Raw genomic sequence first — 27,266 nt, forward strand, 5'->3', positions numbered from 1 at the left:
TCTATGTCTATGATTTATTAATTGTACACTCAGCTGAGTGGACAAGGGGTGTCCATGTGAGGATTTAGATGTGATCACTGTTTTTCCTTGAATAAAAGTACAGCTATACACTACTTGCCTGGAAACTACGCTATGAAACTGTGCATCTTCCGATCCTGCAAAACAATACAAAAACTTGTTGCAAATATTTACGTTTTTGACATATTCATCATACAAACATTAAACCTGGTGAAAGATCATTTTCATTATTTATTCAGTTGTGAACAGTGCAGTATGTGAAGAAGATAGACTAGACCTTGATTCAAAAGATGGATGTTTTTAAAACAAGAGGAAAAAAAGAGTGTCTATTACTGATATGCTAGTGAGTATTCATGGTCTTAATTTATGTTACATTATTTTAATTGTAAAGTTTTACTATGTTTAGATACATTGTTTTTGAATGACTGCATCTAAACCACTCCTGCAGTGATTGATAGTTTTTATATATATGTGCTTTTATCTTGTTCTATGCCACTGAACCAAAACCATGTGCATGTTAACATTTTAAAGTAAAATTTCAGTTTAGTTTGGAAACTGAATGCATGTGCACACACAATGCAGGCTGCATCCAAGCCTTTCCTATTTTTTTCTTGATGTTTGAAAGCAAACAGTGCTTAACATCATATATTTTGGCATTTGCCTAGTTTTCAATGTGTCACTTTATTCATTACAATCAATGTGCACTTAACTATGTTATTACCTCTTAATATCTTGTCAAAACGCAATACATTTTACTTGAGTATTTTTTCATGAGTACTTTTACTTCTACTTGAAATTATATTTATAAAGTAACGATACTTTTACTTGAGTGCTGTTTCTATTTACATATGAAACACATTGGAACCCCATCACATCAGATTACATGTGTGTTGCAGCTGGAGACTAATGTGAAACTGGAGGAGTGCCTGAAGAAGGTTCAGCAAGAGAACGAGGACTACAAGGCCAGAAATGACAAACATGCTGCTCTCTCCAAGTATGTGCTCTTTCTGTGTGTTTGTGTTTTGTAACTCCAGTTAGTTGTCCAGTGACTATATCTGTCTTTATCAAACCTCTCAGGTTTTACACTCTGTCACCATCTGGAGTCAGTGTATTTTCTTTTGAGACACATTTCAGTGGTAACAACCTCTCTGTAATGTGTGTGTAGTTTCAGCTCACTGACTTTGATGTAAGGAGGGAGGTGTCTTCACTTTAAGGCCTGAGGATTCAACACTAACAATAACTAGGCTGTGGCTGAAGGAGTAGAGCGACCGTCCTCTAACCAGATGGTTAAGGAACCCCGAATTGCCCATAGATCACTGTATGTACAGAGAGGAGGTAAAAACCCTGACATCCAGGATAACAACCTTCATCTCAACGTCAGCAAAACGAAGAAGCTGATCGTGGGCAAAGGAAGAGACAGGGAGAATAACTGTCCTCCCTCACCATCAACGGGACTAAGGTGGAGAGAGTTAGAAGGTTCTGGTTTTAACACACAGACTCCATCACAAAGAAGGCCAGACAACGGCTCTTCTCCCTCCAGAAAGGTCAGATTGGTTTGAGATGATAGAAAGACAACAGTAACTCGAATAACCACTCGTTACAACCAAGGTATGCAGAATACCATCTCTGAACGCACAACACGTCGAACGGTGAAGCAGATGGGCTACAGCAGCAGAAGACCATACTGGGTGCCACTCCTGTCAGATAAGAACAGGAAACTGAGGCTATAATTTTTCCAGGCTCACAAAAATTGGACAACAGAAGATTGGAAAAACGTTGGCTGGTCTGATTAGTCTCGATTCCAGTTGCGACATTCAGATGGTAGGGTCAGAATTTGGCGTAAACAACATAAGGCATGGATCCATCCTGCCTTGTATGCATTCTGCCTTGTATCAACAGTTCAGGCTGGTGGTGTAATGGTGTGGGGGATATTTTCTTGGCACACTTTGGGCCCATTAGTACCAATTGAGCATCATATAAATGTTTATATTCTATTTTTTAATATTCATTTTTTTGATTCCGTGGTTTTTTAAATACTTTGAGCATGGCAAGAAGGGACCCTGTGGCCCAAGCATTTCATTGCCAGCGACTGCTGTATGTAATTGATTTGCACATGATAAATAAAGGCTGGAGTCTTAAATCTTGAAACTTGGTCATCAAGACTAGAAAAGCTACATATATGTATATATATATAAATAAACCATAATACACCAGTGAAAAGAATCACATGGGTCTGCATAAAGTTTCTATACTGTGTGTCATCTGACAATTGAAAACGTGGATATGTGATATGAGTTTATTTTGCTGACCTCTTTGACCCTTCGATTGTGCAGAACTGACCAGTATGACACAGTTATTACATCCTGGTTCTCCAGATCCTCTCAGCTCTGTTTCTATCACTTTGTCTCCCTGCAGCATCACAGCTCTCTGTCTCCCCCTGCAGGCAGCTGTCCAATGAACAGGCCGTACTCCAGCAGACGTTGCAGAAAGAGTCCAAGGTCAACAAGCGTCTGTCCATGGAGAAAGAGGAGCTGCTGTGGAAGTTGCACAATGGTGACCTGCTGGCATGTCCCCGCCACGTCTCACCAACCTCTTCTTCCAACTCAACGAGGAACTCTGCCTTCTTCCCCACGACTACACAATTATCGCCTAGATAGCCCCAAAGTAAACAGTGCCCCCCCTTCTCTTGTTTGGCCCCCTATCACCTTTTTAAGCCTTGGAAGGATGGAAGAGAACTCAGCAGAGTTGTTGGATGTTAGTCACCTAATTAAGTTGGACATTTTAAATTAATTACATTCAAAGATGCTTATTTTGTAAGCAAGAAGACTGCAGTGAAACTGATGCACTTGAATCTGAGCAGGGGACTGGCCTTGCTCTCTATCAGTCTCGACCGAACGCCTAGTTCATAAACAAATCTTTCTGAAAAAAAGATATCAGGCAAACCTCAGGGTCTTTAAATAGCGCCTCACTCTCGTTACTACTATCCGTACCATTTTGTGGTCTTTCCAGTGTTGTACAGCTCATCTTGTTCTTTTATACTCCTTCTGTTTGAGAGATGCTTGGGAAAAAAAATCTTTGGATTTGTTATGTATGTAATCAGAAATTAAAGGTACTTCTTGGTGGATTTGGAAGGACACTTTTGTCATTTTCCCCTACATTCAAAGAGGATGTTTTTTTCCCTCTGCCAAAGAGCGTAGCTCAATCACTGTTCTGAGGAAGTGGATCACCTTGTCCTGTTACTTGTCCTTCTGCTGGCAAACCAGAGGAAGGGACCTTATTGAACCTTTGAATTAATGTCTCTCCATGTAAGCTTTTCACAACCTCTAACTTAAGCTACTATGTGGCATGTATTCACCATTTGATGTTAAGTCTGAGCAGGCCAGTTCAGACACACATAAAGTCTCAGAGCCAAATATGCAGTTTGTTTAATAAGAAGAAAAAAATCATCACTTTGTTTTGTTCTTTGTTTGTTACCTAAATGCCTCAGCGGAATATGTTATATTGTACACAGAATAAATACAATATGAGTTAAAATGAACATTATTTTATTTCAAATGATGAAATTAATACAACGGTCAAAGTCAAACAGCAGTCATAAGGGAACAATGGCACTGTATGTCACCTGTAACAAATGTGAAAAGATAACAACAAAAAAGGAGAGTTTCTCAGCTCCAGTGAGTGGACCCATGCTGCTTCCTCACTTCTTTTCAGCCTATTGGCCACGAGCAGCATCAACATCACTGCCTATGCTGTCAAGTTGCCCAAGTAAAGGAGCGATGACTGGCAGTGACTGCTTGAGGTCAGCGGCTCGCACCATCATGACTACAGATTTGATGGAGTACCACCAACCGTGCCATGTATACCACACCACCCCGTCCTCAGCCATGGCTTGGGATGGCCCTTTGTAGTAATGGCCGTTCAGATTCCCTGAATCACACCTGTAATGATAAAAAAAGAAACACAAGTGGAATAAATGTTAATTTGAGAACTGACAAGCTGTGAGTAAAACTGAAGAGTGTGTCCATTACCTGCTAAACCACCAGCCTGACTTGCTGTGTCTGATACACTGGGCGTCGCTGTTTTCCTGATCGCTGTTGTTCATCTGATCAAAGGTACTGAATTTGACCCCACTTGGTCCTGTCCATTTCTGCCCAGCAGAGGGGGGAGTGTGAACATCAACCAGCGCGTCCCCTGCATTCCCATTGTACTCTCCCAAATGTATCTGGTACTCGTCCTTTGAGTGGAAAGAGGAGAAAAAGCTAAACGCTCTGAAATAATCTTCGGTGAGTACGAGTGTATTTACACTTTTATCGGAAGTGAAATTCAAATTGTTCCTTTCTTCATAGAAAGCATTATAAGGATTGTTTTGAGTAGAGTAATATGTAGCATGTGATATCTATTGCACTTCTGTCCATCCTGAGAGAGGGATCCCTCACATGTGGCTCTCTCTGAAGTTTCTAAGTTTTTTTCCCCCTGTTAAAAGTAATTTTTTTGTTGTTTTTCCTAATTTTTGTTGAGGGTTAAGGGCAGAGGATGTTACACATTGTTAAAGCCCAATGAGACAAATTGTGATTTATGAATATGGGCTGTACCAATACAATTATTGATGGATTTATAGTGTGATTATAAGTGACATAAAAATATGCAAACAAGGGGAGTGAGATTGATAAAGAGAAACTAAGAGATGGGGACTGAGCATGATAGTGATAATAGGATAAGTGTTGAGAGGAAAAGGAAAGAGCAGTGGGATGTAGACGTATGAATAAATGAGGAGATCCCGAAAAGGCTGAGTGGAGAATAAAAGAGATGGAACACAGCTGGCAGACCTAGACCCAGACATCATTGCTGCTATCTCCATAGCAAAGGACATAAAATACAAAGTAACTAGTCTAAATAACACATCTGCTGTTATGGGAAAAGAAGAGGTGACAAGGTTAAATACATAGCTGCTACAGGCTGTACAGGAGAAGTGTGCAGTGGATTACAAAAGGACAGGATACGATTAATAGTACAGAATTAATCCATTATGCAGAATTTAATAAAAAAGTTAGATTCCACCTAAGAGAGTGAAAAAAGCTTTATTTATTTTATTTTGCAGTGACAACCCTCACCCATAACACATAAGGAAAGACATTTATTTTCTCAGTGTTACCTTTTCATTGTCCACTTTGAAGTTCTTGTACTCTGCAAAGCGTTGATTTCCCTCAAAGTCCTCCATGTCAATGTGTAGGTCGTAGTTTCCTAGAAGATAGAGAGTTTCATGGGTTACCATCAGATTAGGCTTGATATATCCCCCAAACCCTAATGTGTACACACATGCATACAGGTACACACACCTTGGGAGGTGAGATAGTGTAGAGGCTCATTTCCCAGCCAGAATTCTCCATCGGGGGAGTAGAGGTCTCCAAATCCGTGCTTATACTCCACCCATTCTCTGCATACAGTGGACACATTTGCATTGTCAGATTTCTTGACACGTGCAACATATGAATACCTATATTTGAAAATTTGACACACAAACACACCTGTCAAAGCTCTCTTTGCCGTCTCTCCTCCTCTGAAAGACGGTCCATCCTCCTCCATTGCTCATGTCACAGTAAACACTTAGAGCAGTTGGAGAGCCGTCAGGGAGGATCACATAGAGCCCACTGGCCACGTTACCGTCTGCAAACACCTCAGAACAGTCTTTGCATAGATACAAACGTAATCTTTACAAAGGTGAAATATTCGCCACCAGGGTCATCACCACAAACTGCTGATTTGCTGCTTGATACATGTTTGGTCCACAATGATTTGCAAATATTGTTTTTTTTTTCATTCAGTTTTTCTTGGACACATGAGTTATCTCCATTTAAAGTCTTTCAGCTAACTTACAGCAGCCTATTAACATACATCGGCACAGAGCAAGATAAGTGATCTGTAAGTACAGTACAGTAATAGTAAAGTATCTATAAGATACTGTACTATTCTTATATACTGTCTAACAATACCATTACCATCATATCATCAGTACTTTTACCATCATCTTGCCAATGCACCTTATCTACCTATTTTATTGTATTTTTATCTTGTGCTTCTGTTTTTTTATTCTTTCTACCTTTTATTTTTAATTTTATTGTATTGTATTGTATTGTATTGTATTGTATTGTATTTTATTGTATTCAATTATACCGGCTGCTATGACAACTTAATTTCCCTTCGGGGATGAATAAAGTACTCTATCTATCTATCTAAGCTTTTGTGTGGATTCCCTGCATAAGTCATATTCTCTCCCTTTTGGTATCCACCAACTCCACTGGAAAACCCTGTGTTGCCAAATAATGCAAAATGCTCCACTGTGTTCAGTAACTATTTGTATTCTCCATGTGTATTTGTTAAGTTTTGTATCTGTCCCTTTAACCAGGGGCTGAGAAAGTCCAGAAGCTCTCACTCGGATATTTTAGTTTTTTCGTCTGTATTTCTTCGGTATTTGTATAGCGCTTTTCTAGTCTTGATAACTACTCAAAGCCCTTTATAGTACAGTTTTACCGTTATATATAGAGTGCATCAATGTGCAGCACTTTCACAGATCAAACCTACAGGGGCAATTTGGGGAAGATCTTGCACAAGGACACTTCAGTACACGGGAAGGGGGAGATGGGGACGGAACTGCTGATCTTCTGGCTAATGGATGAGCCACTCTACCTCCTGAGCAAAGTGCAGCCCCTCTGGAGAATGTCCAGAGATTATTCGAAATTCATGTCTGAAAGTGGCTAATGATGTGCTGATACAAACGTATGTATCTCTCATAGAAATCTAACCCTACCTCTGTACAGGTTCTCGGGATCCAGGTGTAAGTTGGGCATGTTCTCCAGCTGCTCGGCCTGGCTGTTGTGAAGCTCCTGGATGTAGCGGTGCTGGTCATTGATGACATTCACCAGACCTTGGATCTCCACTTCCAAACTGACCACCGTGTCCTCACACGGCACCGGGGCCTGGATAGAGACAGAAAGATACGTCGAGTGAGAATTTAAACTAAGAGTCAGAACCAGTCGAGAAACAAACAAGTTAAATCCTTCACCCTAATGGAAAGAATAATCGTACATGTTTTATTTGCTTGGCATATTGTGGATGTGCATTACTGAAGATACAGCTTTATATTATCATATATACTCTCAGCGAGTCAGGAAAAGTGGGTGATTAAATGATACTCATATTTTTAGTTGAAGGATTGCTTTTCAAATAGAAGAGAAGCTACTATCAATATAAAAAAAGGCATAGCAAAGATGACGTTTTTTTTTTAAAGGTTTATATCACATCCTCAAGTGATCCATTCTTCCACTGTTCTAGATACATGTCAATATTATCAGGTAGCATACCCAAATCTGCACCAGATTAAAGCTACTGAACATGTTTTCATCATGTATGCATTGTTAGGCCAGGAGGCAGCCAGGTAACACTCAGCTCAAGCAGCTGACCTATTAAGAGCAGTGATTATAGCGACAGAGCCATCACCCTGAATCCAAAAAGCTACAGTGGATCCAATGCACACTACATGGTCCTCCCATGTATGGGATGTCTTATGCTGTCTTAATGTTGACAACTAAGGAGCATAACTACTCTCTACCAAAAACTAGTCTCTGAAATCTGTGGATTACTCAACAAAAACTATTCTTAGAAATGCTTAGAAATCACAGAATCTACGATGATATACAGAGCATTTAGATTTTCTTACGGCCATGCATGCAGCCAGCTGAAGAAGAAAGGCCACTGATGTCCTCCGAGTTCCCATAATCAACGATCCAATCAGTAACTGAATCAAACTGTTGTCTGACTGTTTCTGTGTTGTCTCACTGACACCCCTCCTCTCTCCTACGTCCTGTTTGGATGTTGGATGTTGCAATATCACTTCCCTGCTCGTTCTCACCATGACTCTGTATAGCAGGAGATTAGCCTGCACATAATCTGACTTTTTGTGAAGTCGCCTCCATCTAGTGGTTGGAGTTAATAGACATAATTTCATATTGCTTCATTTTGAACCTTCAAACTGTCTGAATCCTCAGAAAAAACAACTCTGATACCAATGAAATATGTGTTAATAAACATGACTAATTCATTGCTGTTTTTATAAATACATAAATAAACATACGTTCCAGGTCCAGTGGGTAGAATTTCATATCATATTAATAGTTCATAATCATCTGAAAATAATATCATTGTATTTTTGTGTAACGAAGAGAACTTCGTTCCCTGGAGCTGGAGATGGGGTGGGGGAATATTGCACCATACACTTTAATAATTGCACAGGCGTTGGTAAACAGTGCACTTTATTGGTATATTTGCACACTTAAAAACAGTTAACCGTTATTGATTGGTGTTACATATGTTGTCCTTTGTGGGTCTGTGCTGGTGGGTTCTGTGGTGGCCGCATGCACCTGCAAAGAGAGGGACATGAGTTAAGGTGCAATAGTGTGTGTTTGTGTGTGTAATGTTACTCACCAGTTCTCTTGTCTCCAGGGTGTTCGGGTAAAAGGCCTCCCCAGCAAACACGCACCATATTTATAGTTCCGGGGCCATCCAAGTGGTGATTAGTGTGGGTGTGGGAAGTTTAGGGTATGTGATTATTGTAAGGTGTTGGAATTGGGGATGAGGGGGTGTTGGTAAATAAATGTGTGGGTTTGTGGGTATATAGTAGAATGATGGGGATAATGATAAACAAAAAGGTGTTGTCAAAAAGAGAGCCTCGCAGCATGGGGAATGGTTTCTCCCTACTTAATTAGGCCCCTATATAAGGGCCAGTTTGTTGTCAGACTGGGGGGGTTGCTGCATGAGGTGGAGGACCTGTGCCAGGTGCCTGAGAGACACAATAAACTCGTCTTGACACACAACTATCCTGCCTTGGTTCTTCTTTTGCGGTACGGTCCAGCCGTGAGCGTGGTCATCCTAACATTTTGTTACCTTACAATAAGACCTTTATATCAATCAATCAATCTAATTTTATTTGTATAGCCCATATTCACAAATCACAATTCGTCTCATAGGGCTTTAACATGGTGTGACATCCTCTGTCCTTAACCCTCAGCAAGAGTCAGGAAAAACTACCCTTTTAACAGGTAAAAATACGTAGAAACCTCAGAGAGAGCCACATGTGAGGGATCCCTCTCCCAGGACAGACAGAAGTGCAATAGATGTCAAGTGTAGGAAAACATCATCGGGATAAAAGTTTTTGGCAGCATCGATGAGGGTTTTACATTTTGAAGGATAACTTCAATACTATATGTCCAGCAGTCCTGCTGCATTGTCTCTGGTCAGCAGCCAGCAAGATCACGATCCAGCATCAAGATGGGATCCACTATAGTCCACAGTCATTGTCCACTGCCGCCAGTTAGGATCCATCATCAGCCGTCGCCTCGGTCGTGGTCCACCACCATCGATGCCAACGCGACAAAGACTCCTTAACCACTACGATCAGCAGGCACGATACAGAATCCGCCATACTGGATCCACCATTGCGACCTCTGATGCGCGATCCACAAATCGTAATCCATGGTGCGGCCACAGCTGTGGCCCTGCATCTGCGGGAGATAAGGCACAGAAACTCCGGGGAAGGGGTCAAGTTAGTAACATGTACTGATGAGATAAGAGTTACTTTGATGTGATAAGGATGGAGAAGAGGAGGAGAAGCTGGAAAGAGAAGCTCCGTGTGTCATGTGTCATAAATTCCCTTTGCGCCTTAGCGTCATCAGGGTTTTTTGCCATGTAATCAGTTATACAGGCCGAACTTGAGGCTACACTGAGGCTCAAGGTAAATCTGACTGGCTACTGGTTTGTATGGTAGTACGATGAAAACCATGTGGCCCACTCAGTAGATCAGACATCAATACCTCTATGCCTTTTTAAACTAAACGCTTCCTATTTTGGAACATAGGACGAGTTATTTTCTGCCGCACTAATTAGCTCAAAATATGCTACTATAAGCTTTATAAAAAAGGATGGGTTTTAAGCCTACTCTTAAACGAACAGATCGTGTCTGCTTCCCAAACTGAAAGTGAGAGATTATTCCACAGGAGTGGGGCTTGATGGCTGAAAGCTCTGGCTCTTACTCTACTTTTAGAGACTTTAGGGACGACAAGTAGGCCTGAGTTCTGGGATCGGAGTGCTCTAGTGGGTTGATAAGGTACTAACAGCTCTTTAAGGTAAAAAGGCACCATATTATTAAGGGCCTTGAAGGTAAATGGATTTGTATTTATATAGCGCTTTTCTAGTCTGATGAAGACCACTCAAAGCGCTTTACAGTACAGTTTCACATTCACCCATTCACACACACATTCATACAGTGCATCTACTTGCAGCACTTTGTTATTCTATGGGGGGCTATTGAGGGTTCAGCATCTTGCCCAAGGACACTTCGGCATGCAGATGGTTCAGACTGGGGATCGAACCGCCGACCTTCAGGTTGGAGGACGACCACTCTACCCCTCAGCCACAGCCGCCCAGGTGAGGAGGAGAATTTTAAATTCTACTCTAGATTTAACAGGAAGCCAGTGTAGCGATGCTAATACTGGAGAAATGTGCTTTCTTTTCTTGGCTCTCGTCAGGATACGTGCTGCGCAGTTGAACAAGCTGCAGAGTCTTTAACAACTTACTGCTTGAGCCTGATAATAATGAATTACAATAGTCCAGTCTCGATGTAACAAAGACGTGGACTTTTTCTGCATCTTTTTGCGAAAGGACATGTCTGATTTTTGAGATAATACACTAGTGGAAAAAGGCGGTCCTAGAAATTGTTTTAAGTGACAATTGAAGGACAAATCAGATATATTGACCTCACCGGTGGGTCTTTTCCCACAGAGTCCACCATGTTGCATCTACATGTTTCTACATTAACCCATGCAGAATGGACAACACCAAATACTGGCTCAAGTAGGCTCTTTCATGTTTATATATTTATACAGAAATAACAGGTGCACACATTGACATCAAAGGGTGCTTGATCCTGTGAAAGTGATCCTTTTTCAGGGGTGTTTTTTTGAATAAATGAATATAATAACTCCTGTTTGCACACAGCTTCCCTGTCAAACAAATATATTGATTGTCAAAAAAAATTAATATCCCTCCCTGCCCTCCCTCCAGGTCTTGTGCACAGTGGTGAGCACACAGTCATCACAGTCACATCAGACAAGCAGCACCTCCCACCTCCAACCTGCCATCTCCTGTCCAAGCTGTGGTGGTTTTTCTAGTCTTGTGTGGAGGTGAGTGGTGATGAACAAAGGACTAAGCTACAAGGGCTTCGATCTTAGGGCTTACTGCAATTAAAGGGAGACACTACAGCTGAATACAGTCAAATTTTTATATAATAATGTCATCAGAATCGCCACATTGATATGCAAATTAGGCATTAACCCATTGGCCCTGCGGGTGAATAGGATTTTTTTTTTAACACTAAAACATATCACCACCGAACTTCCCCAGCTTAATAATTACACCAAGAAATGTTATATTTAAATATGCAGATAAGCTTGATTTGTGAATTTAGGAGAAATCTACAGATACAACCAGACAGAGGGTAAAACCAATTCCATCAACATGTTTTCTTTCCATAAGAGTGAAAAAGGAATCAAACCAAAATAGACCAAAATCTCAAACTTGACCAGTACATGAAACAAATTTTTAATGTTTTTGCCTGTAGAGCTTTGCATTAAACAGTAACTGCATAATTTTTAATTGTAGGCTCCTCATGTAACAACTATTCATTCTACTAGTTTGTTCTATACACTGATCTTTATCAATACATGATACAGACAGCCCTCCCTCAAATGTGAAAGGAGGGTTGTAGGTACACTGAAACTAAGTCACCATCAGTTATTTTGTGTGTGTGTGTTTGGTAAGTATAAGAGTAATAATAATAATACTAATAATGTATAAGATCATTAATGTATTCAGGCTTTTTTTTAACAGCCCTTTTCAGTCTTGTGTGAAGATATTTGTGTATTTGGAAGTGCTATCTATTTCAATACCACCAAAATAATTCAAATGATTTATTGTAATGTGCAAAAATAAACAAATTGTGCAATTTAAAAAAATGTTGACCTCACTATTTTCCTCTCCCTGTGCAGTCAGTTATTCTAAATATATACTCGAAAACGTGCACATTGTGGCATAGTTTCTTTTGTTGATGCTGCTCTTGTGATAAACCTAGTGAATACTCAAAAAAACTAAAGGCTCCAGTATGCTTCTACGTCCTCCGTTTCTCGGAGAGGGCTCCACAGGGGTCCAAGAGTCTTTTTAATATTTACTTCTCCGACCACTCTACGTCGGAAAAAATTCATCGTCAAACCCATAGGTGGCGCAACGGGAGACGAGCTCAGAGAAGCCTACCCCAATTATCGGAAGAAGAAGTCCACTTGTGTTTATATTTCTCTGTGTCTCCCACACACTGAACCATGGCAACTAACAGAACTAAATAAAGTGACACCCAGCGGGTCAAGATGCTGATGTTATCGTTTCTTAGCGCAGCGGTTCCCCGGTCTTGTTTCCGAACTGTGTTGCTGATTCCACAGCTTGAATCTGCTTGAGGCTACATGTAGCTAGAGGCTACACGGACCTAGCTCCCCCCAGCTTCCACACATAGTCAGCAGGGACTCCCGACACTAACTACTACCCAGTGTTTGCTTCTAACCTGGTGGTATTATAGAAACAGTGTCATGATAGAAGTGGAATTAAAGTCGTGACGGCGGGTTCTTGCACTGTTACCACCGCAGTTAGCATGGTGGCTAGCCTAGCCCGCTTGCGCCGTTTTGAAAGCTCGTTATAACCGTCTGTGACCGTGCACACATGCCATCAGTGCTCGAACGAGCCACCGTCAGCCGGACAACTCCGCTGGCTTAACACACACGTCACATTAATCGTAGAATCGTAGTTATGTATGTGTTTATTGTGAATCAGGAAGTTAGAGGTCCGGAAATGACGTCGAACAGAAATGACGTTGTACGGAAATGACGTCATACGGAAATGATGTCGTTCGCGGACCAATCACAGCCAAGAGCTGTCGGTCGGGTCTCCGACACAACACGGAGAAGTTAGAAAAATCAGACCTGTACGAAAAGCTGTCCGAAGCGCTCGGAGAGGGCGTTTCACGACGGATAGGGCGGTCTTATCTGTCCGTTTTTTCAAAAACGCAGAACCGTTAATTGGCCTTAAAGGGTCATCATAGATTATCCTACACCCTTAGAGGGAGGGTGTATTCAATTGGTTGCAATCTTCAACCCTATACCTTTAAGGCCAATTTATGCTTGTACGTCTTTTGTAAAACGGATAGATAAGACCGCCCTATCCGTCGTGGAACGCCCTCTCCGAGCGCCTCGGAGAGCTTTTCGTACACGTTTGATTTTTCTAAACTGTCCGTCTTTATGTCGGAGAGCCCACGGAGAGCCCTTGGCTGTGATTGGTCCACGAACAACATAATTTCCCTACGACGTCATTTCCCTACGACGTCATTTCCGGACCTCACACTTCCTGCCTTCTTCCCTGTGTCACATCAAACCCAATCAAACTACGATTCTACGATTAATGTGACGTGTGTGTTAAGCCAGCGGAGTTGTCCGGCTGACGGTGGCTCGTTAGAGCACTGACGGCATGTGTGCACGGTCACATACGGTTATAACGAGCTTTCAAAACGGCGCTAGCGGGCTATCCACCATGCTAACTGCGGTGGTAACAGAGCAAAAACCCGCCGTCACTACTTTAATTCCACTTCTATCATGACACTGTTTCTATAATACCGTCAGGTTAGAAGCTAACACTGGATAGTAGTAGTTAGTGTCGGGAGTCCCTGCTGACTGAGTGTGGAAGCTGGGGGGGAGCTAGCTCCGTGTAGCTTCTAGCTACATGTAGCCTCAAGCAGATTCAAGCTGTGGAATCAGCAACACAGTTCGGAAACAAGACCGGAGAACCGCTGCGCTAAGAAACGATTACATCAGCATTTTGACCCGCTGGGTGTCACTTTATTTAGTTCTGTTAGTTGCCATGGTTCAGTGTGTGGGAGGCAAGCTAACAGAGATAAACAGACACACGTGGACTTCTTCTTCCCAAATGGGGTAGGCTTCTCTGAGCTCGTCTTCCGTTGCGCCACCTATGGGTTTGGCGGTGAATTTTTTTCGATGTACTGTACAGTGGTTGGAGAGCTAAAAATCAAAAAGACTCTTTGCCCTTTCTGGAGCCCTTTCCGAGAAACGTATACGTAGAAGCATACTGGAGCCTTTAGATGTAATTAAATCCTTGCCCACAGAACCTTAAATGCACAATAAACATTTAAGTTTACGAGCTTTAGTAGTTTTGTCCTTACTCTTGTTGAGGGTTAGGGGCAGAGGATGTCACACCTTGTTAAAGCCCTGTGAGACAAATTATGATTTGTGAATATGGGCTATACAAATACAATTTAATTGGTTGACTGATTGAAGTACATACACATTGGATACAAAATAAAGAAATAAGTGTCTGAGCTAGGTGGAACTAATATTAGATAGCACTACTTATAAGATGTCCACACCACATTAATACTGGAGTGTTTACATCAGCTGCATTTACATCAGATTGAAAATCCAAAAACAAATACGACTCCGGTGGGACTCGAACCCACAACCTTTGAATGCCAACTCACTGCATGACTAGAAGTCCAATGCGCTATCCATTGCGCCACGGAGCCACTAAAAATACGATCGTCATTCAACATCATTATCATGAAGTGATCAGAGAACGGTTTGGACGTGAGGACAATTGTAGTTCATTTCAGCCCCTGCAATTGTCCCACTTCACATATCCGGTCGTAGCGGATCTAGGAAGCGCACGATTGCGCGCGCGACATCCTCGTCAACTCTGCACGGTCCCCATGGACCGTGACCTAGCGCGAGAGCCCGTACGTGAGACCCCGGGCCCCGGCGATCGTGTTCCATCTGCGGGTGGGCAGCGCGCATATATGTAAACTTAAATTGAGAGCTTTTGTTTGACCTTCGTTTTGGCACACACACATGGAAATCTGAGTCATCATAGAGTGCTGCTTAAAGCTGTTCACTGTTATGCCACCAGTGTATTTGTCTATCATTAGAGTTCTGAAATTCATTTCAGCCTATATGATATCAATATGAATACTTCATGTTCAGTTTACTTCTCTTAGTTGCAGGGCGTTGTAGGACACATGAACTCCATAAGCTTGTATGAATTCCTTTTCAAGTAGTTTATTGGTTTGAGTGCAGATAAGGAAATGCTGGAGTTGCAAACATTTATTTTCATTCAATGTTTGTTTAAAGCTATGCATGTTCATTGGTGGATTTACAAATGACATAAACCAATATCACATGAAAGGGCAATTTATTATTATATGTTCTATGTATACATGTATAAGGGTTAGCTAAAAAGTTTGGAAAGGCTTTCCTTCCGCCTCTCTTTAAACGTTTTTGTATCTTTTTATACTGCAGGATTTGAACAACAATATGTGACGATTGTTTACAGAGGCTTTCCTTTGCCTCTCTTCAAAAAGCCAGTGTTTTGGAAGGGACATGATATTAATATCTACAGTTGCAATCAGAATTATTCAACCCCCTCACCTCAGTCGACATTATAGTGATGTGGATTACAGATAATGACAATAAATGACAAAAAACCTCATCAAACAACAAAAGATATTTATTGATGCATATTTCAGTTATTTTGACAACAGAAGTTGACATAACTTTGAACTCCAAATGAAAAATGTAACTCAGTTTCAACACATGCGCATGTGCAGTATTATTCAACCCCCAGCTTCAGTACTTTGTGGCGCATCCTCTAGCTTTTATAACTTCTAACAAACGTTTTCGGTAAGTGCGGACAAGCTTCTTACACCTCTCGATTGGAATCATTGCCCATTTTTCACGTGCAAAAGCCTCTAGCTCAGTGATGTTTAATGGCTTCCATGCTGCAACTGCCTTCTTTAAATCCCACCAAAGATTTTTTATCGGATTTAAATCTGGTGACTGAGAAAGCCACTCCAGGACATTCCAGGATTTTTTTCTCAACCAAGCTTTGGTTGACTGGAGGTGGGCTTTGGATCATTGTAATGCTGGAAATTCCAATGATCACCAAGGTTTAATTTGTCAACAGAAGGCATCACATTCCTCTCTAAAGGGCCTGGTATTTCTGTGAATTCCATGATGCCAGGTACACGATAAAGATTGCCCGTTCCTGCCGCAGAAAAACAGCCCCACATCATCTTTGACCAACCTCCATGCTTGAGTTTGGGGATGGTATTCTTCTGGTCACAAACCTGTTCTTTTGCACGCCAGACATACCGCTGGTCCATACGTCCAAACAGTTCCAGTTTGGTTTCATCAGTCCAGAGAACTGTCACCCAAAAGTCAGTAGTCTTATCCAAATTCCTCCTGGCATATTCTGGTCGACTTTTGATGTTCCTTGTGGTCAAGAGCTGAGTGCGTCTTGGAGTCCGGCCATGAAGTCCTTGATTATTCAGTGCACGTCTTATAGTTGCCACTAAAGCACTTGTACCAGCCTTCATCAGGTCATCCTGTAGGTGTCTTACAGGGGTTTATCTGAGTTGGTCTGACTAAGTTGCTGAGGGTCCTTGATTAAATGTTGGGCTTTCTTTCCTCCCCTCCCTTCTCCCTTTACTTGGTTCTGTTTCATTATTTATCTTTGTGTTGTACTTTAAATGTTTTCATTTTCATAAAGGTCAAACTGGTCACTAACTTTGTTTTTCGCCTCCCATAGTCTGTATCTCTCTCCCTCTCTTTCCTTTATATTGTGCAGGTATCTCTGACTCCAGAGCTGCAGGAGCCAGATGACAATCATTTATTATCATCATTATTAATATATTAACTGGTGCTTCTATCATTTAAAACACTGTTACATGTTTAATTTTCACGTATTATTCTAATAATAACAAGTCTGACAGAGCTGAAATGTCAGGCTGTAGCAATGGTTGATGACAACATTAAGACCGGAACTCATCCATCACGTCACGTATGTCCAGTTTACACTTTAATGATCTGGTGTTCACAGACAAGAGGATTGGCGGATATTCACTAATTACACTATTTATTCAATATTTGTAATATACAAAGTATAAAATAACTAAACTTAAGTTTAGGAGACAAGAATTCAACACATTGGCAAAAAAGCCAACATTTTGCTTGCTTGGTTCGCATACAACACAAGGTAACGTCACAAACACATCCAGGACATCAGGGTTAAAGTGGCTTGAATGATACGGATTCATGATTCAGTGGTGGCTTCATGAAGATGATTCTTCCCGCAGATTGTGATGCAATGCAGTATTTTAACTTCATTGTTGTAAAATAAGTGAGGCCCTGCTAGTTTATCCAGGAACAAAATGATTAATTCAGCAGGTTATTATAAAGATCAGTTCTTCGTGTGAGTGAGGAGAAGAGTAGAGTCACTTGTTGAACGACACTAAGTAATGCGCCGAATGACAAAAAAATCATTAATTAATCGTAATCAAGGTTAAAGTTTGAAATAATCAGGATATTGATTTGAAGTCATATCGCCCAGCCCTAGTACACTAGACCAAGACTTTAAAAATTATGATGTATAGCAAATATCGGAGTTCACATTCTTATATAATAGAAATATTTTTAATTTGAAGGTTCATCACAGGCATAATTCAAACAAGATATTTTAAAATGCAGATTTAATTTTTAATAGTCTTTCAGCCATCTCATGCGCAGAGAGAGAGACAGAGAGACAGACACACACGCACGCACGCGCGCGCACACCTCTCTCTGCTGGATTAAAATGACCCACAATGGATTCACCTCATAACTTACTCACACCATTCCCTCTTACACACAAAAAGAAAGGTCTGCATCGGGAGGGGACGTGTTGATGTCTGTAGTAACTTCTACCTGGACAATGAAGAGATCCTGGGAAAGGCAAAGAACACTATTAGTTTACTATTCATGACATCACCAAAGTAACTTTAATACTCTTTAAGATTCAGAGTCCTTTTAAAGCTAAAACAATGAATTATTCAGTACAACCAGTCTCTTAACCTTTGTATGTCACCTTGTATGCTTGTGTGTTTATGTAACTCACTGTAACTTGTTCTGTAACAGCTCCAGCCTCTGCCGATCGACATAGCGGGAGAAGAGGGAGAGCAGGTTGGCAGGGGTAATGAGGGGAGGAGAGAGGGACGAGGAGGGAACACTGAGCAGCTCCCTTGTCACAGCAAATACCAACTCAGTCCTGGACAGAGAGAGAGGTTCAGTGTGTGCGTAAGAGAGCGATTAGGGACATTTTTAATTAATAATGATGTCACAGCATTAATAACTTACCATCGATTGTCATCCATGAGTTGACAGTTGGGGTCTGAACTTTGCATCTTCTCTCCTTCACTCAGGATCAGATACAGAAGTGTCACACCAAACTAGACAGAAACAAGCAGAGAGGTGTGTGTAATTGATGTCTGTTTGTGTGTGTGTGTCCACACTGCCTGCGTGAGCAGTGCGGTACAGCTGCTCTTACAGAAATTCAAGATCTCACCTATTTCAACATGTACAGTTCACAGATAGTGAAAATTATGATTCACCACAGTTTTAATGTTTATCCGAAGAATATGTCACAACAAAAGTGTTGCAACACAAGTAAAAACAATCTTGCTTTTTTGTTGACTGACATTTATTCGTTTTAACAAGGATCTTGTTATTACAGGACCAGAAGATGCAAAGCTTAATACGAGTCTCACGCAGGAACTGTTGACTGGCTGTTTGTCTCTTAATACTTAAAGGGGACATATTATGTATGGATGTAATGAAAATATTTTGGTCAAAATACCACAAGGATCATTAAAAACAGCACCCTTTTTACCCTGTCTAAAACAGCCTTCCTCAGATTGACTTGAGTGCCACGCTGGGGATGCACTCAAGATGCGCTGTGGTCAGCTGCACAGATCCGCACAGATCTGTACGTAACGTCCCAGCCTCAGAAGACACAAGAGCGAAATGGATTGAATTCATATTTGAAGGCAATGTCCCACAAATAATTGGCAAAAGTCTGTGCGCCCTGGTAAGCCCCGGGTTCCTCCCGTAGCTACGCCTGTCTGAGGGTCGCTTTTCCATCACTCGGGAGACGGTGAGACGGCGCCGGGCCACTGTCTCTCCCCGGGGAGACAGCGCCGACACGTCTCTCCCCGGAGCCAGTGAGATGATGGTGAGGGGCGGTCCAAGGCCACGTAGCGAGACTCCCTACATGGGCATGGTTCGACAATGACATACTTATCGGTCGTAATCCCATTGCACGCACTCAAGTGTACCGTTTCTGACATAGAGGAACCATAACAAATCGCGGGAGTTGTTTTTTCCAGAGTTTTGGGGACTGTAGACATGCCAGATACCCCTATTAACGTGTAGAAGCACTACAAAAGTGGGATTTTCATAATATGTCCCCTTTAAGATTTACTCTCCTTCCCAGTACAACCCCAGCTCACAAATATAGTCATTCTTAACTGTGCCTAGTTAACATTACACTTAACTCTGATTGCAACACACTCTCTCCATGGCTCTGACCACACAAAACATTGGTTAATAGCTACTTCAAAATCAAGTCAACAAGACGCCTCAAGTATGTCTTTATTTCTCATGCAAAACAGGTGTTGAGTCATTCTGTAGTCTTGAGAATGGACTGTAATCAGGTCTCATTGGTTTGCAGTGCGAGGTTGGGCAGTATCCAATTTGTAATGCTGTTAAAATGTTCCTTTTTTTTTCTTGGAACAACAAAATAAACAATTAACACGCTTGGAAATCTTTTTTTTCCTTCTTATTCTGTCTTCTGAGGGACATCTGTCAAGTGACTCGTGAGCAATGACATGATCACTGTTGTTTCCAAGTATTTAGTCTTCTTTATGATTATTAAATTGACAAATTATAAAAATGATAAGTTCAGTCATCACTTTCATGGCATCTTTAACCATGCAGGCAGTGTTGGTGAACAAATTCCGTCTCCATTTAGATCGGATGTGACATATGTGTATATACCCCTTTGCCAATGTGGGATATTTGCCGGCAGCCTACTTTGGAGCCGGATGAGATTTGAGCACGATTTATATGTCATAGTTTTCAAGACATGTTACATGTGAAATTCATTGCAATTCTCTGATAAACGCAAAATGCATTATGGGAAATGTAGTTTGTTTGTTCAGTGCCCTTAGCCTGCAAAAAAGTAGTAATGCTGCCTTTCAGACAATGACTGCTTGAATAATGCCCCCCTTGATGAGATTGTCAGAGTTTCACTGACAAATAGAGCAATGAAAATATTAAAAAAGATGCAGACATAGTCAACGTTTCTGCCGCTCCAGGCTCAGTCTGTGGGAAATGGAAGCAAGGAGGACCGGCTTCCTGCTTAAAGCAACCTATGATGTCCTTCCCTCATCCAAAAACCTACAGTGGTGGCTAAATGAAGATCCATCCTACTATGCTCAACTCCAGCTACCCTCAGACCCATCCTCACTGGTTGTAAAGTAGGTCTCTACCAGGGTAGGTAAATGTGGAGACACAACTAAGTACTCAGATGCCTGCCAGCCACAATTGAAACAAAGATAATTGCTACCAATGCCTTGCCATCCAGAACATTGAGTGGAGTTCCACGGACAACATTGGTCCGAGAAGAGGAACAGGGACAGAGAGGGTCTCCTCCGCTGAGCAACCCCGAGACTTGGAAATATTTAGCTTATAGCCCCCCCCCCCACCCACCCACACAAATTGTAACTACCATCCTGAAAACAGACTCTGGTCCAACACCCTGCATGTCGTCCACTTCGTACAATTGACAGCACCCTGGGTAATGTTGATAAAGCAAAAGAGAGGAAAAGGCTGCGGTATACAGACATGGCATCTGAGGCTAAATAACATGACTGGAGGGCAAGGGTTTGACCTGTGGAGGTTGGCTGCAGAGGTTGCATTGCAACATTTAAACCAATAGTTAGGCTTAATCACCGGACAACATATAGAAACAGGTTTATTTATCAGTCTGACCAGAGGGTCATTGTTCTTTCTTCTTTGCTCTCAAGTTATTGAGTTGCTGTGTGTACCTTGTTATGCAGTACTGTGGCCAGTTGGCCCTCGCTGCCTTGAAGCTCCTGGAGCAGGTCCGTGATGGCGGAGCTAGAGAGTGATTGGATCACAGCAGAAAGGGGCTCCACTAACCAGCAAAGCACCTGGAACGGACACACACAGAGAGTGGAAGAGGTTAACAATGTGTTCTGAACATTTCTGGATTCTTAGATGGACAACTGTGCATCAATGCAGCGAAAGAACAAAATTGATTCATGTTTTCTGGTACATACATTGTTTTAGCGTCCCATTGCTGAATAATTATAACCACAGTGCTTCAGGATCAAGACAGACACACATTAAAGGTCCAGTCATCATGTACTGTATCGGAGTCTGCTTCCTCCTCACTCCTCCGCTGACCTGCGGTCACTTTACACTAACAATATAAACCAACACTTATCAGACGTCACTAGGATACGTACAGTACTTAGTGTTGCACGGTGTACCGGTACTAGAAAGGTACCGCGGTAGCCTTACGTTAAAAACGATACGGTTTAGCATATTTTTAGTACCGGTACTTTATTATAATAGCAGGCAAAGAGAGCGCACTCTCTGCTCCGCTCCCTGTCCCGCTGTCTGCATGCATTGACTGCGAGGGGCGGGGCTACCCAGCTCTCACACATGCAACAGGCAGTCCTCACTCACAGCGAGGAGGGGAGACATGGCCGAGCCGACCGTCCTCGGCTTGTTGGAAGTGATTCTCTCTCAAACTGTGTGGCGCAACATGCGGAGACATGACAGGTGGAGCGAGCGAACCGGAGGGGGGGGGGATGCGAGAACTAATGCTTTGACGTCCGCATCTCTTTCACTGCGGAGCAGCAAAACAAGTCGTTGTTTCTCCGGAGCCGGGGGGTGGGGGGGGGGGGGGTCTCAGCCCGCGGCTCCTCAGCCCCTCTGCAGTGCTCCCAGTGCAGTGTTCATATGTTGAACGGGAACGTCACGTTCATTTGTCAAATCAGCATCGTATCAGACCAGCATGAAAAAACAGGAGCGGGCGTGTGTGTGTGTGCGTTTGCTCGCCCGCGCCCAGGCAACGCACACACACAGGCCCCGGAGCCCCGCCCCCACTCACTCGCTCAGGTGGCATGTTTTTACTTTTTTTTCACCTCAAACACACATCTGTAAAATAATGTAACTCTTGTGGAAATAACTATGTAGTCATATAGTCAGATACGGACAATAGGCCTGCATAGCCGTATATAATCACCATGTAGTTTTCATTAATATCTTGCTGTAGGCTAATACTAATATGAATACCATTTGTTAAGTGTTCAAAAAGTTGGGCAGGAACAAGCTGGTAAAAAAGGGAACCCTACAGATGTTTTATTTATTACTATCATAGATAAATATACCAGTATCATATCGTGGTTGTGGTATCGTATCGTATTTGTGGTATCGTAACGAAAGTATCGAGTATCGTGATATTTTGGCAGGTATAGTATCGAAGTCATAATTTTGGTATCGTGACAACACTAACAGTACAAGAGGTAACATGACACGCACAGCAAGGACATCAGTGTTAAAGTGACCGGAACGATACAGATTCATGATCCAGCATCCTTGATTAATAACTTAATACACATGATTATCAGTTTGTGTGAATAGCAACAGGGACCAGCAGACACACACAAACATAAAGGCTGGGGACAGAAGAGAAGTTCTTCCCACAGGTTATGATGTAACGCAATGTTTTAACTTCATTGTTGCAGAAGAAGCAACGCCCCGTTTTTCCAAAAGCATTAATATGAATTCAGCAGTTTTTTTTTAATAAAGATCAGTTCTACGTGTTAGTGATTAGAACAACCCAGCTGGTCGAGGCAGATGGCCACCCACATTGAGTCTGGTTCTGCTAGTTTTCTTTCAGTATTTTCTCTCCACAGTCGCCAAAGTGCTGCTCATTGTGGGACCTGTTGGGTCTCTCTATGAATTTAAAGTCTTGACCTTTTTATTTTATGATCTGGCTCTTAAAATTGAACTGAACTCCTGTTAATATAATTCAGTCCCCATTTTGCCATGGATTTTTTTGTGTGAAACACTTAGTAACCTTGTTTAGATAAGTGCTATACAAATTAAGTTATTTTTGTTATTATTAGAGGAGTAATGCACCCCAGTGCAGTGGCGCTGCTAAGGGGGGGGCCAGGTGGGGCAGCACACAAGTCTTAACTGATTGAATGTCAAATCAGTGTGGATAACACTGACCAAAGTCATAGACTTACTGTTGTAGTCCTATTTTTTTTATTTATTCATTTTGTTAATTACAGCACACTTAATAGCAGTAACAGTCAATAATATTTTTAAAGCACTTTCTAAAAATCATATTACTAATTGTATTAATTGATAAAAAAGCAAGCCCCTTGAAGTAATAAAGAAAATTGAGGATGTGATCAATTGAATTGCATTGATGCATCGTTGTACATTCGAATCGTTGACCCTTCACCTTCATATTTTTTTGGCCATCGGATGGTGGTGGCCGAGGCGGCGGCTGATGATGGATCCTAATAAGCGGCAGTGGACAATGACTGTGGACTATAGTGGATCCCATTTTGATGCTGGATCATGATCTTGCTGGCTGCTGACCATAGACTATGATTGCAGTTGGTTGACATACAGTAGTATTGAAGTTATCCTTCCAAATGTTTACCCTCATCAATGCTGCTAAAAACTTGAATCGCAATGATGTTTTCCTATACTTGACATCTATTGCACTTCTGTCCATCCTGGGAGAGGGATCCCTCACATGTGTGTCTCTGAGGTTTCAACGTATTTTTATCTGTTAAAAGGGTTTTTAGTAGTTTTTCCTTACTCTTGTTGAGGGTTTTGGACAGAGGATGTCACACCATGTTAAAGCCCTATGAGACGAATTGTGATTTGTGAATATGGGCTATACAAATAACATTTGATTCATTTATATTTTAAAAAGTTCATCCAAGAGTCCAAATAAGTGAAATGCATTCATTCACAAAAACAGGAAGTGACTGACCTTTGACGACCAAGATCTATTCATTCTAACTTTAAGTGCAAGTATCAAATATTAAGAAAATTCCATCAGGGTCTATTGGTACGGGCTGGCTGTCACTGGCATAGTGTCATTAAAATGTATACACTGTTGTGAGATGAAACATGAACATTAAGGGTATAGCAGAAACACTTTTCCACCATAACCAATCAAATTTAAGGAATGTTGTTGTCTTTGAGGAGCATTAAGATGAACATCTTGAAATAATTACCTGGTCCTGCTTGTCCTTCTTGGCCAGGGCAGGAAGGTTGCGTGCAATCGCCATGACAATGGCGGTGGCCTGGGGTGAGGGCAGGAAGGGGAGGAGCCTGGATATGAGCCGCTTGCCCTTCCTCACTGACATGATCATCACACATTGCTCATCACTTACTCTTATCAAGAGGAATAGAAAAATAGTTAGTGTGTAGATTCACATATAATTACTTCAATGTGCAGCTCTTGTAGTCAGGTGTTCTTATACTTATGTTTAATCTATCCCTCCATCCTACCTATCATCCCACTCCTTCTCTCGCAGAGAGTTGCACAGCTGCACTGTGTTGGTTTTATGCTGCTCCAGCAGAGCCTCCCTGTCCTCCTCTGGGGCCTGGAGAAAACGTTTCTCAAAGTCTTGAACCTCCAGCAGCAAACTGTACATCTGGAGGACAGGGTGGGATACAGGGACAGAAATGGGTCACAGAGGTGTATTTAGGATCTAGGGTTGTATCCGTCTCTACATGCACAGCCAGTCTCATACCTTCTCCACAGTGTACAGGATCTGTCGCCTCTTATTCCAAACCTGCTTCTCTCTTTTCTCCTTAAGGCAGACAGACAGGTAGACAGGAGTGAGCAGCAAAACTTTTAAGTTTTTAATTAGGGCCACAGTACTACCTCAATGCTGCCAAGGCAGAAGACCTTATCAACTTTATTTTGTAAATTACAGACCACTGGTAATGACAGTAACAGTTTAAAATACTTTTTTAAAGCACAAATCATGAAGCAAGTAAAGATGTACACCTCAAGTAGTCAGTGATAAAATCCAATCAAGAAATGCATAATAGTATCAAGATAAGATGCATCAATAATCTTTTTATCATTGAATCGTAGCCCTCTGAATGGAAATCGAATTGAAAGCCTACATATTCCAACCCATAATATCCAAGCGAAGTTGGGGTTTTACAATGACATATCCTTAGATGCTGCAGTTATACTTAACTGAATCAATCTGCATATATATTTATTAACATGTACAGCAAATGCCCCTGCCCCAAACCTCCACACAAAAACTGTAGAACACTGACTTAATTACTTCAAAATAAAATAAAACCAGTTCATATGCAAACTGACCTCGTCGTCTGTGCGAGTGGTCACCACAGCATCAATCATCTTGCGGGGGTTGTTGACACTAGAGACCGTCAGTTTACCCAGAGATCCTGCAAACTGAACTTTTGACACAATACCAGGCAAGATTCAATACAGGTTTCAAGTGTCCATGTGGGTGATGTTATATGGAGAGAATATATTCTGGTGTGCTCTGTTGTCATTTACCTGGTCTGTAGGTGTGTTCAACCTTAGCAACCTGTGGTGTGATGAGTTTGGTGGTGTATTCCTTCTTGCTGCTGTCTCTCTCTCTTTCCTGCCGTTTCTCCATCTTTTCATAGTAATTCTAATGTCACACACACACACAAACACTCAACATTCTCATCCAATGTTAAAACTGAGTACAGGACTAGCAAGGTATGATTGTTTACATTATTGTTAAAACTCAATTATAATGGATTTATGACAGTAATCTTTTAATTAAACTACCATCTAGTTCATTAAAATGTCAAACAGGGGATGTTTATTACAGCAAATCCTCACATCTGATCATTCTGAGTAGGTTAATTTCAGATTAACAACAGAGCAGTATCAGTATCAGGGCCAAACTGAATAGGGATAAATTATCACACCAACCATACAGGCACTTAACACCCATTCACATACTTTGGAGTGTTGTTCTGAAAAAACAAGCAATCTGAAAATGTCCAATAAGGCTCAGGGAAAAACAGGCCTGATTTTTTTCATCAAGATGCATGATCCATGAAATATCACAGTTAACCACAACCCACAACTAGTGTTACCGTTTTTCCATTTATAAGATCAAATAAAAGAAGTACATTGGTCAAATCTGAAATTAAAAAAAACAAGTCATTATTTCGTTCATTCATTTATTAATCTTTTTTTTCCGTAGTTTTGATTTTTTGCTCAGATCAAAAACAGGAAATTAAAAAAACGAGTCACGGTCCGAACTTGATTTAGATATTATATTTGTACAATACATGTAGGTGCTCATCGGTGCAGCGTTACGTACAGATGGCTGAAACCCTTTTTTTTGTTTCAGATTCATAAATGAATAACAAAATAATGACTTACTTATTAATTTTCCAATTTTGGGTTTGTAATTGAATATGAAAAGAGCGAATGATACACGGATTTTTGCCTTTTTGCCTTTTCTTATTATTGATCTGATAAGACAAAAAAGAAGCACATAACGCAGGGGAAACGCACAAAGAAAATGTTGACGTGAAAGAATATTCCTGAATCTGCAATAAATTGATTGGGTTCTTGTCTGACCCATACCAAATCCTTCCACTAAACTTTGTGGTACAATGTCCATTAAAGTTTGTGTAATCCTGCTAACTAACAGACAGACAAACAAACTCAAACAGAAAACATTTTCACCCCCATCACCTCTTTGGGGGTGATAACGGTTAGTTAAAGCCCTTAATAATATTTGCACTTAACTCACTGAGGTTATATACAAATCATTAAAGCCATTTAAAGGGCACCTAAGTGAGTAACTGACCTGATAGTAGTAGTCATCAAGGTAAGGGTCAGTACTCTGCAGTTGCATCATCTGGATCTTTGTTACCCACTCTTTCTCCTTCTGAGTCATCAGATTACTGTAGGGGTCCCTGCTGTGCCGGTCCCCTCCAGTCCTGCCACGATCCCTGCAACGAGGCAGAGATTAAGGCTGCACAATATATAGAAAATGTATTATCATCGCAATATCAACATGCGTGATGTATACATATCGTGAAAGACTGCTTGAACTACAATAAATGGTGCTCCTTGTGCCATGCATTCACGCTCTGCATGTCAATACATTTGGCCAATCA

At 41.4% G+C, this 27,266-nt stretch overlaps 3 protein-coding genes and 1 non-coding gene across 4 annotated transcripts in view; 1 reads left to right on the plus strand and 3 right to left on the minus strand.

Moving 5' to 3' along the window:
- mtus1b (microtubule associated tumor suppressor 1b) overlaps positions 1 to 3,552 on the plus strand; it is a 61,636-nt gene extending 58,084 nt beyond the window's left edge. The window contains exons 14-15 of the mRNA XM_061085672.1: positions 915 to 1,012; positions 2,462 to 3,552. Coding sequence (XP_060941655.1) covers positions 915 to 1,012; positions 2,462 to 2,675 — 312 coding nt within the window. The 3' untranslated portion in view covers positions 2,676 to 3,552. The remainder of the gene's footprint in view (positions 1 to 914; positions 1,013 to 2,461) is intronic.
- On the minus strand, positions 3,547 to 7,927 carry LOC133019270 (fibrinogen-like protein 1). Its single transcript, XM_061085684.1, has 7 exons — positions 7,733 to 7,927; positions 6,824 to 6,992; positions 5,544 to 5,703; positions 5,355 to 5,452; positions 5,171 to 5,259; positions 4,047 to 4,252; positions 3,547 to 3,956 (listed from the first exon to the last, which is right to left on the minus strand). The coding sequence occupies exons 1-7, from the start codon at positions 7,925 to 7,927 to the stop codon at positions 3,731 to 3,733; spliced, it is 1,143 nt and encodes a 380-aa protein (XP_060941667.1). The 3' UTR covers positions 3,547 to 3,730.
- Positions 7,928 to 14,610: 6,683 nt separating this feature from the next.
- trnar-ucu (transfer RNA arginine (anticodon UCU)) lies at positions 14,611 to 14,701 on the minus strand. Its single transcript is given in 2 exon segments — positions 14,611 to 14,646; positions 14,665 to 14,701. It is a non-coding gene; the product is annotated as a tRNA-Arg (tRNA).
- A 2,300-nt stretch (positions 14,702 to 17,001) lies between these two features.
- The window catches only part of patl1 (PAT1 homolog 1, processing body mRNA decay factor), a 29,590-nt gene continuing 19,325 nt past the window's right edge, over positions 17,002 to 27,266 (minus strand). Inside the window, exons 11-20 of the mRNA XM_061089309.1 lie at positions 26,954 to 27,098; positions 25,654 to 25,771; positions 25,453 to 25,550; positions 24,863 to 24,922; positions 24,618 to 24,763; positions 24,341 to 24,500; positions 21,092 to 21,217; positions 18,342 to 18,433; positions 18,103 to 18,252; positions 17,002 to 17,930 (exon numbers count right to left, since the gene is read on the minus strand). Of these exons, the coding sequence (XP_060945292.1) occupies positions 17,909 to 17,930; positions 18,103 to 18,252; positions 18,342 to 18,433; positions 21,092 to 21,217; positions 24,341 to 24,500; positions 24,618 to 24,763; positions 24,863 to 24,922; positions 25,453 to 25,550; positions 25,654 to 25,771; positions 26,954 to 27,098 (1,117 nt within the window). The 3' untranslated portion in view covers positions 17,002 to 17,908. The remainder of the gene's footprint in view (positions 17,931 to 18,102; positions 18,253 to 18,341; positions 18,434 to 21,091; positions 21,218 to 24,340; positions 24,501 to 24,617; positions 24,764 to 24,862; positions 24,923 to 25,452; positions 25,551 to 25,653; positions 25,772 to 26,953; positions 27,099 to 27,266) is intronic.

Source organism: Limanda limanda, chromosome 2 (genome assembly GCF_963576545.1).
Source record: "Limanda limanda chromosome 2, fLimLim1.1, whole genome shotgun sequence".
NCBI classification, from domain to species: domain Eukaryota; kingdom Metazoa; phylum Chordata; class Actinopteri; order Pleuronectiformes; family Pleuronectidae; genus Limanda; species Limanda limanda.

What these genes read in the sequence shown, in the direction of transcription:
- LOC133019270 (XM_061085684.1), bottom strand. Translation starts at nt 7,927, where the DNA reads ATGGTGAGAACGAGCAGGGAAGTGATATTGCAACATCCAACATCCAAA. An exon ending in ACACTATCTCACCTCCCAAG is followed by an intron (nt 5,260 to 5,354) that starts GTGTGTGTACCT and finishes TCTATCTTCTAG; the next exon opens with GAAACTACGACCTACACATT. An exon ending in TCAGGCTGGTGGTTTAGCAG is followed by an intron (nt 3,957 to 4,046) that starts GTAATGGACACA and finishes TTATCATTACAG; the next exon opens with GTGTGATTCAGGGAATCTGA.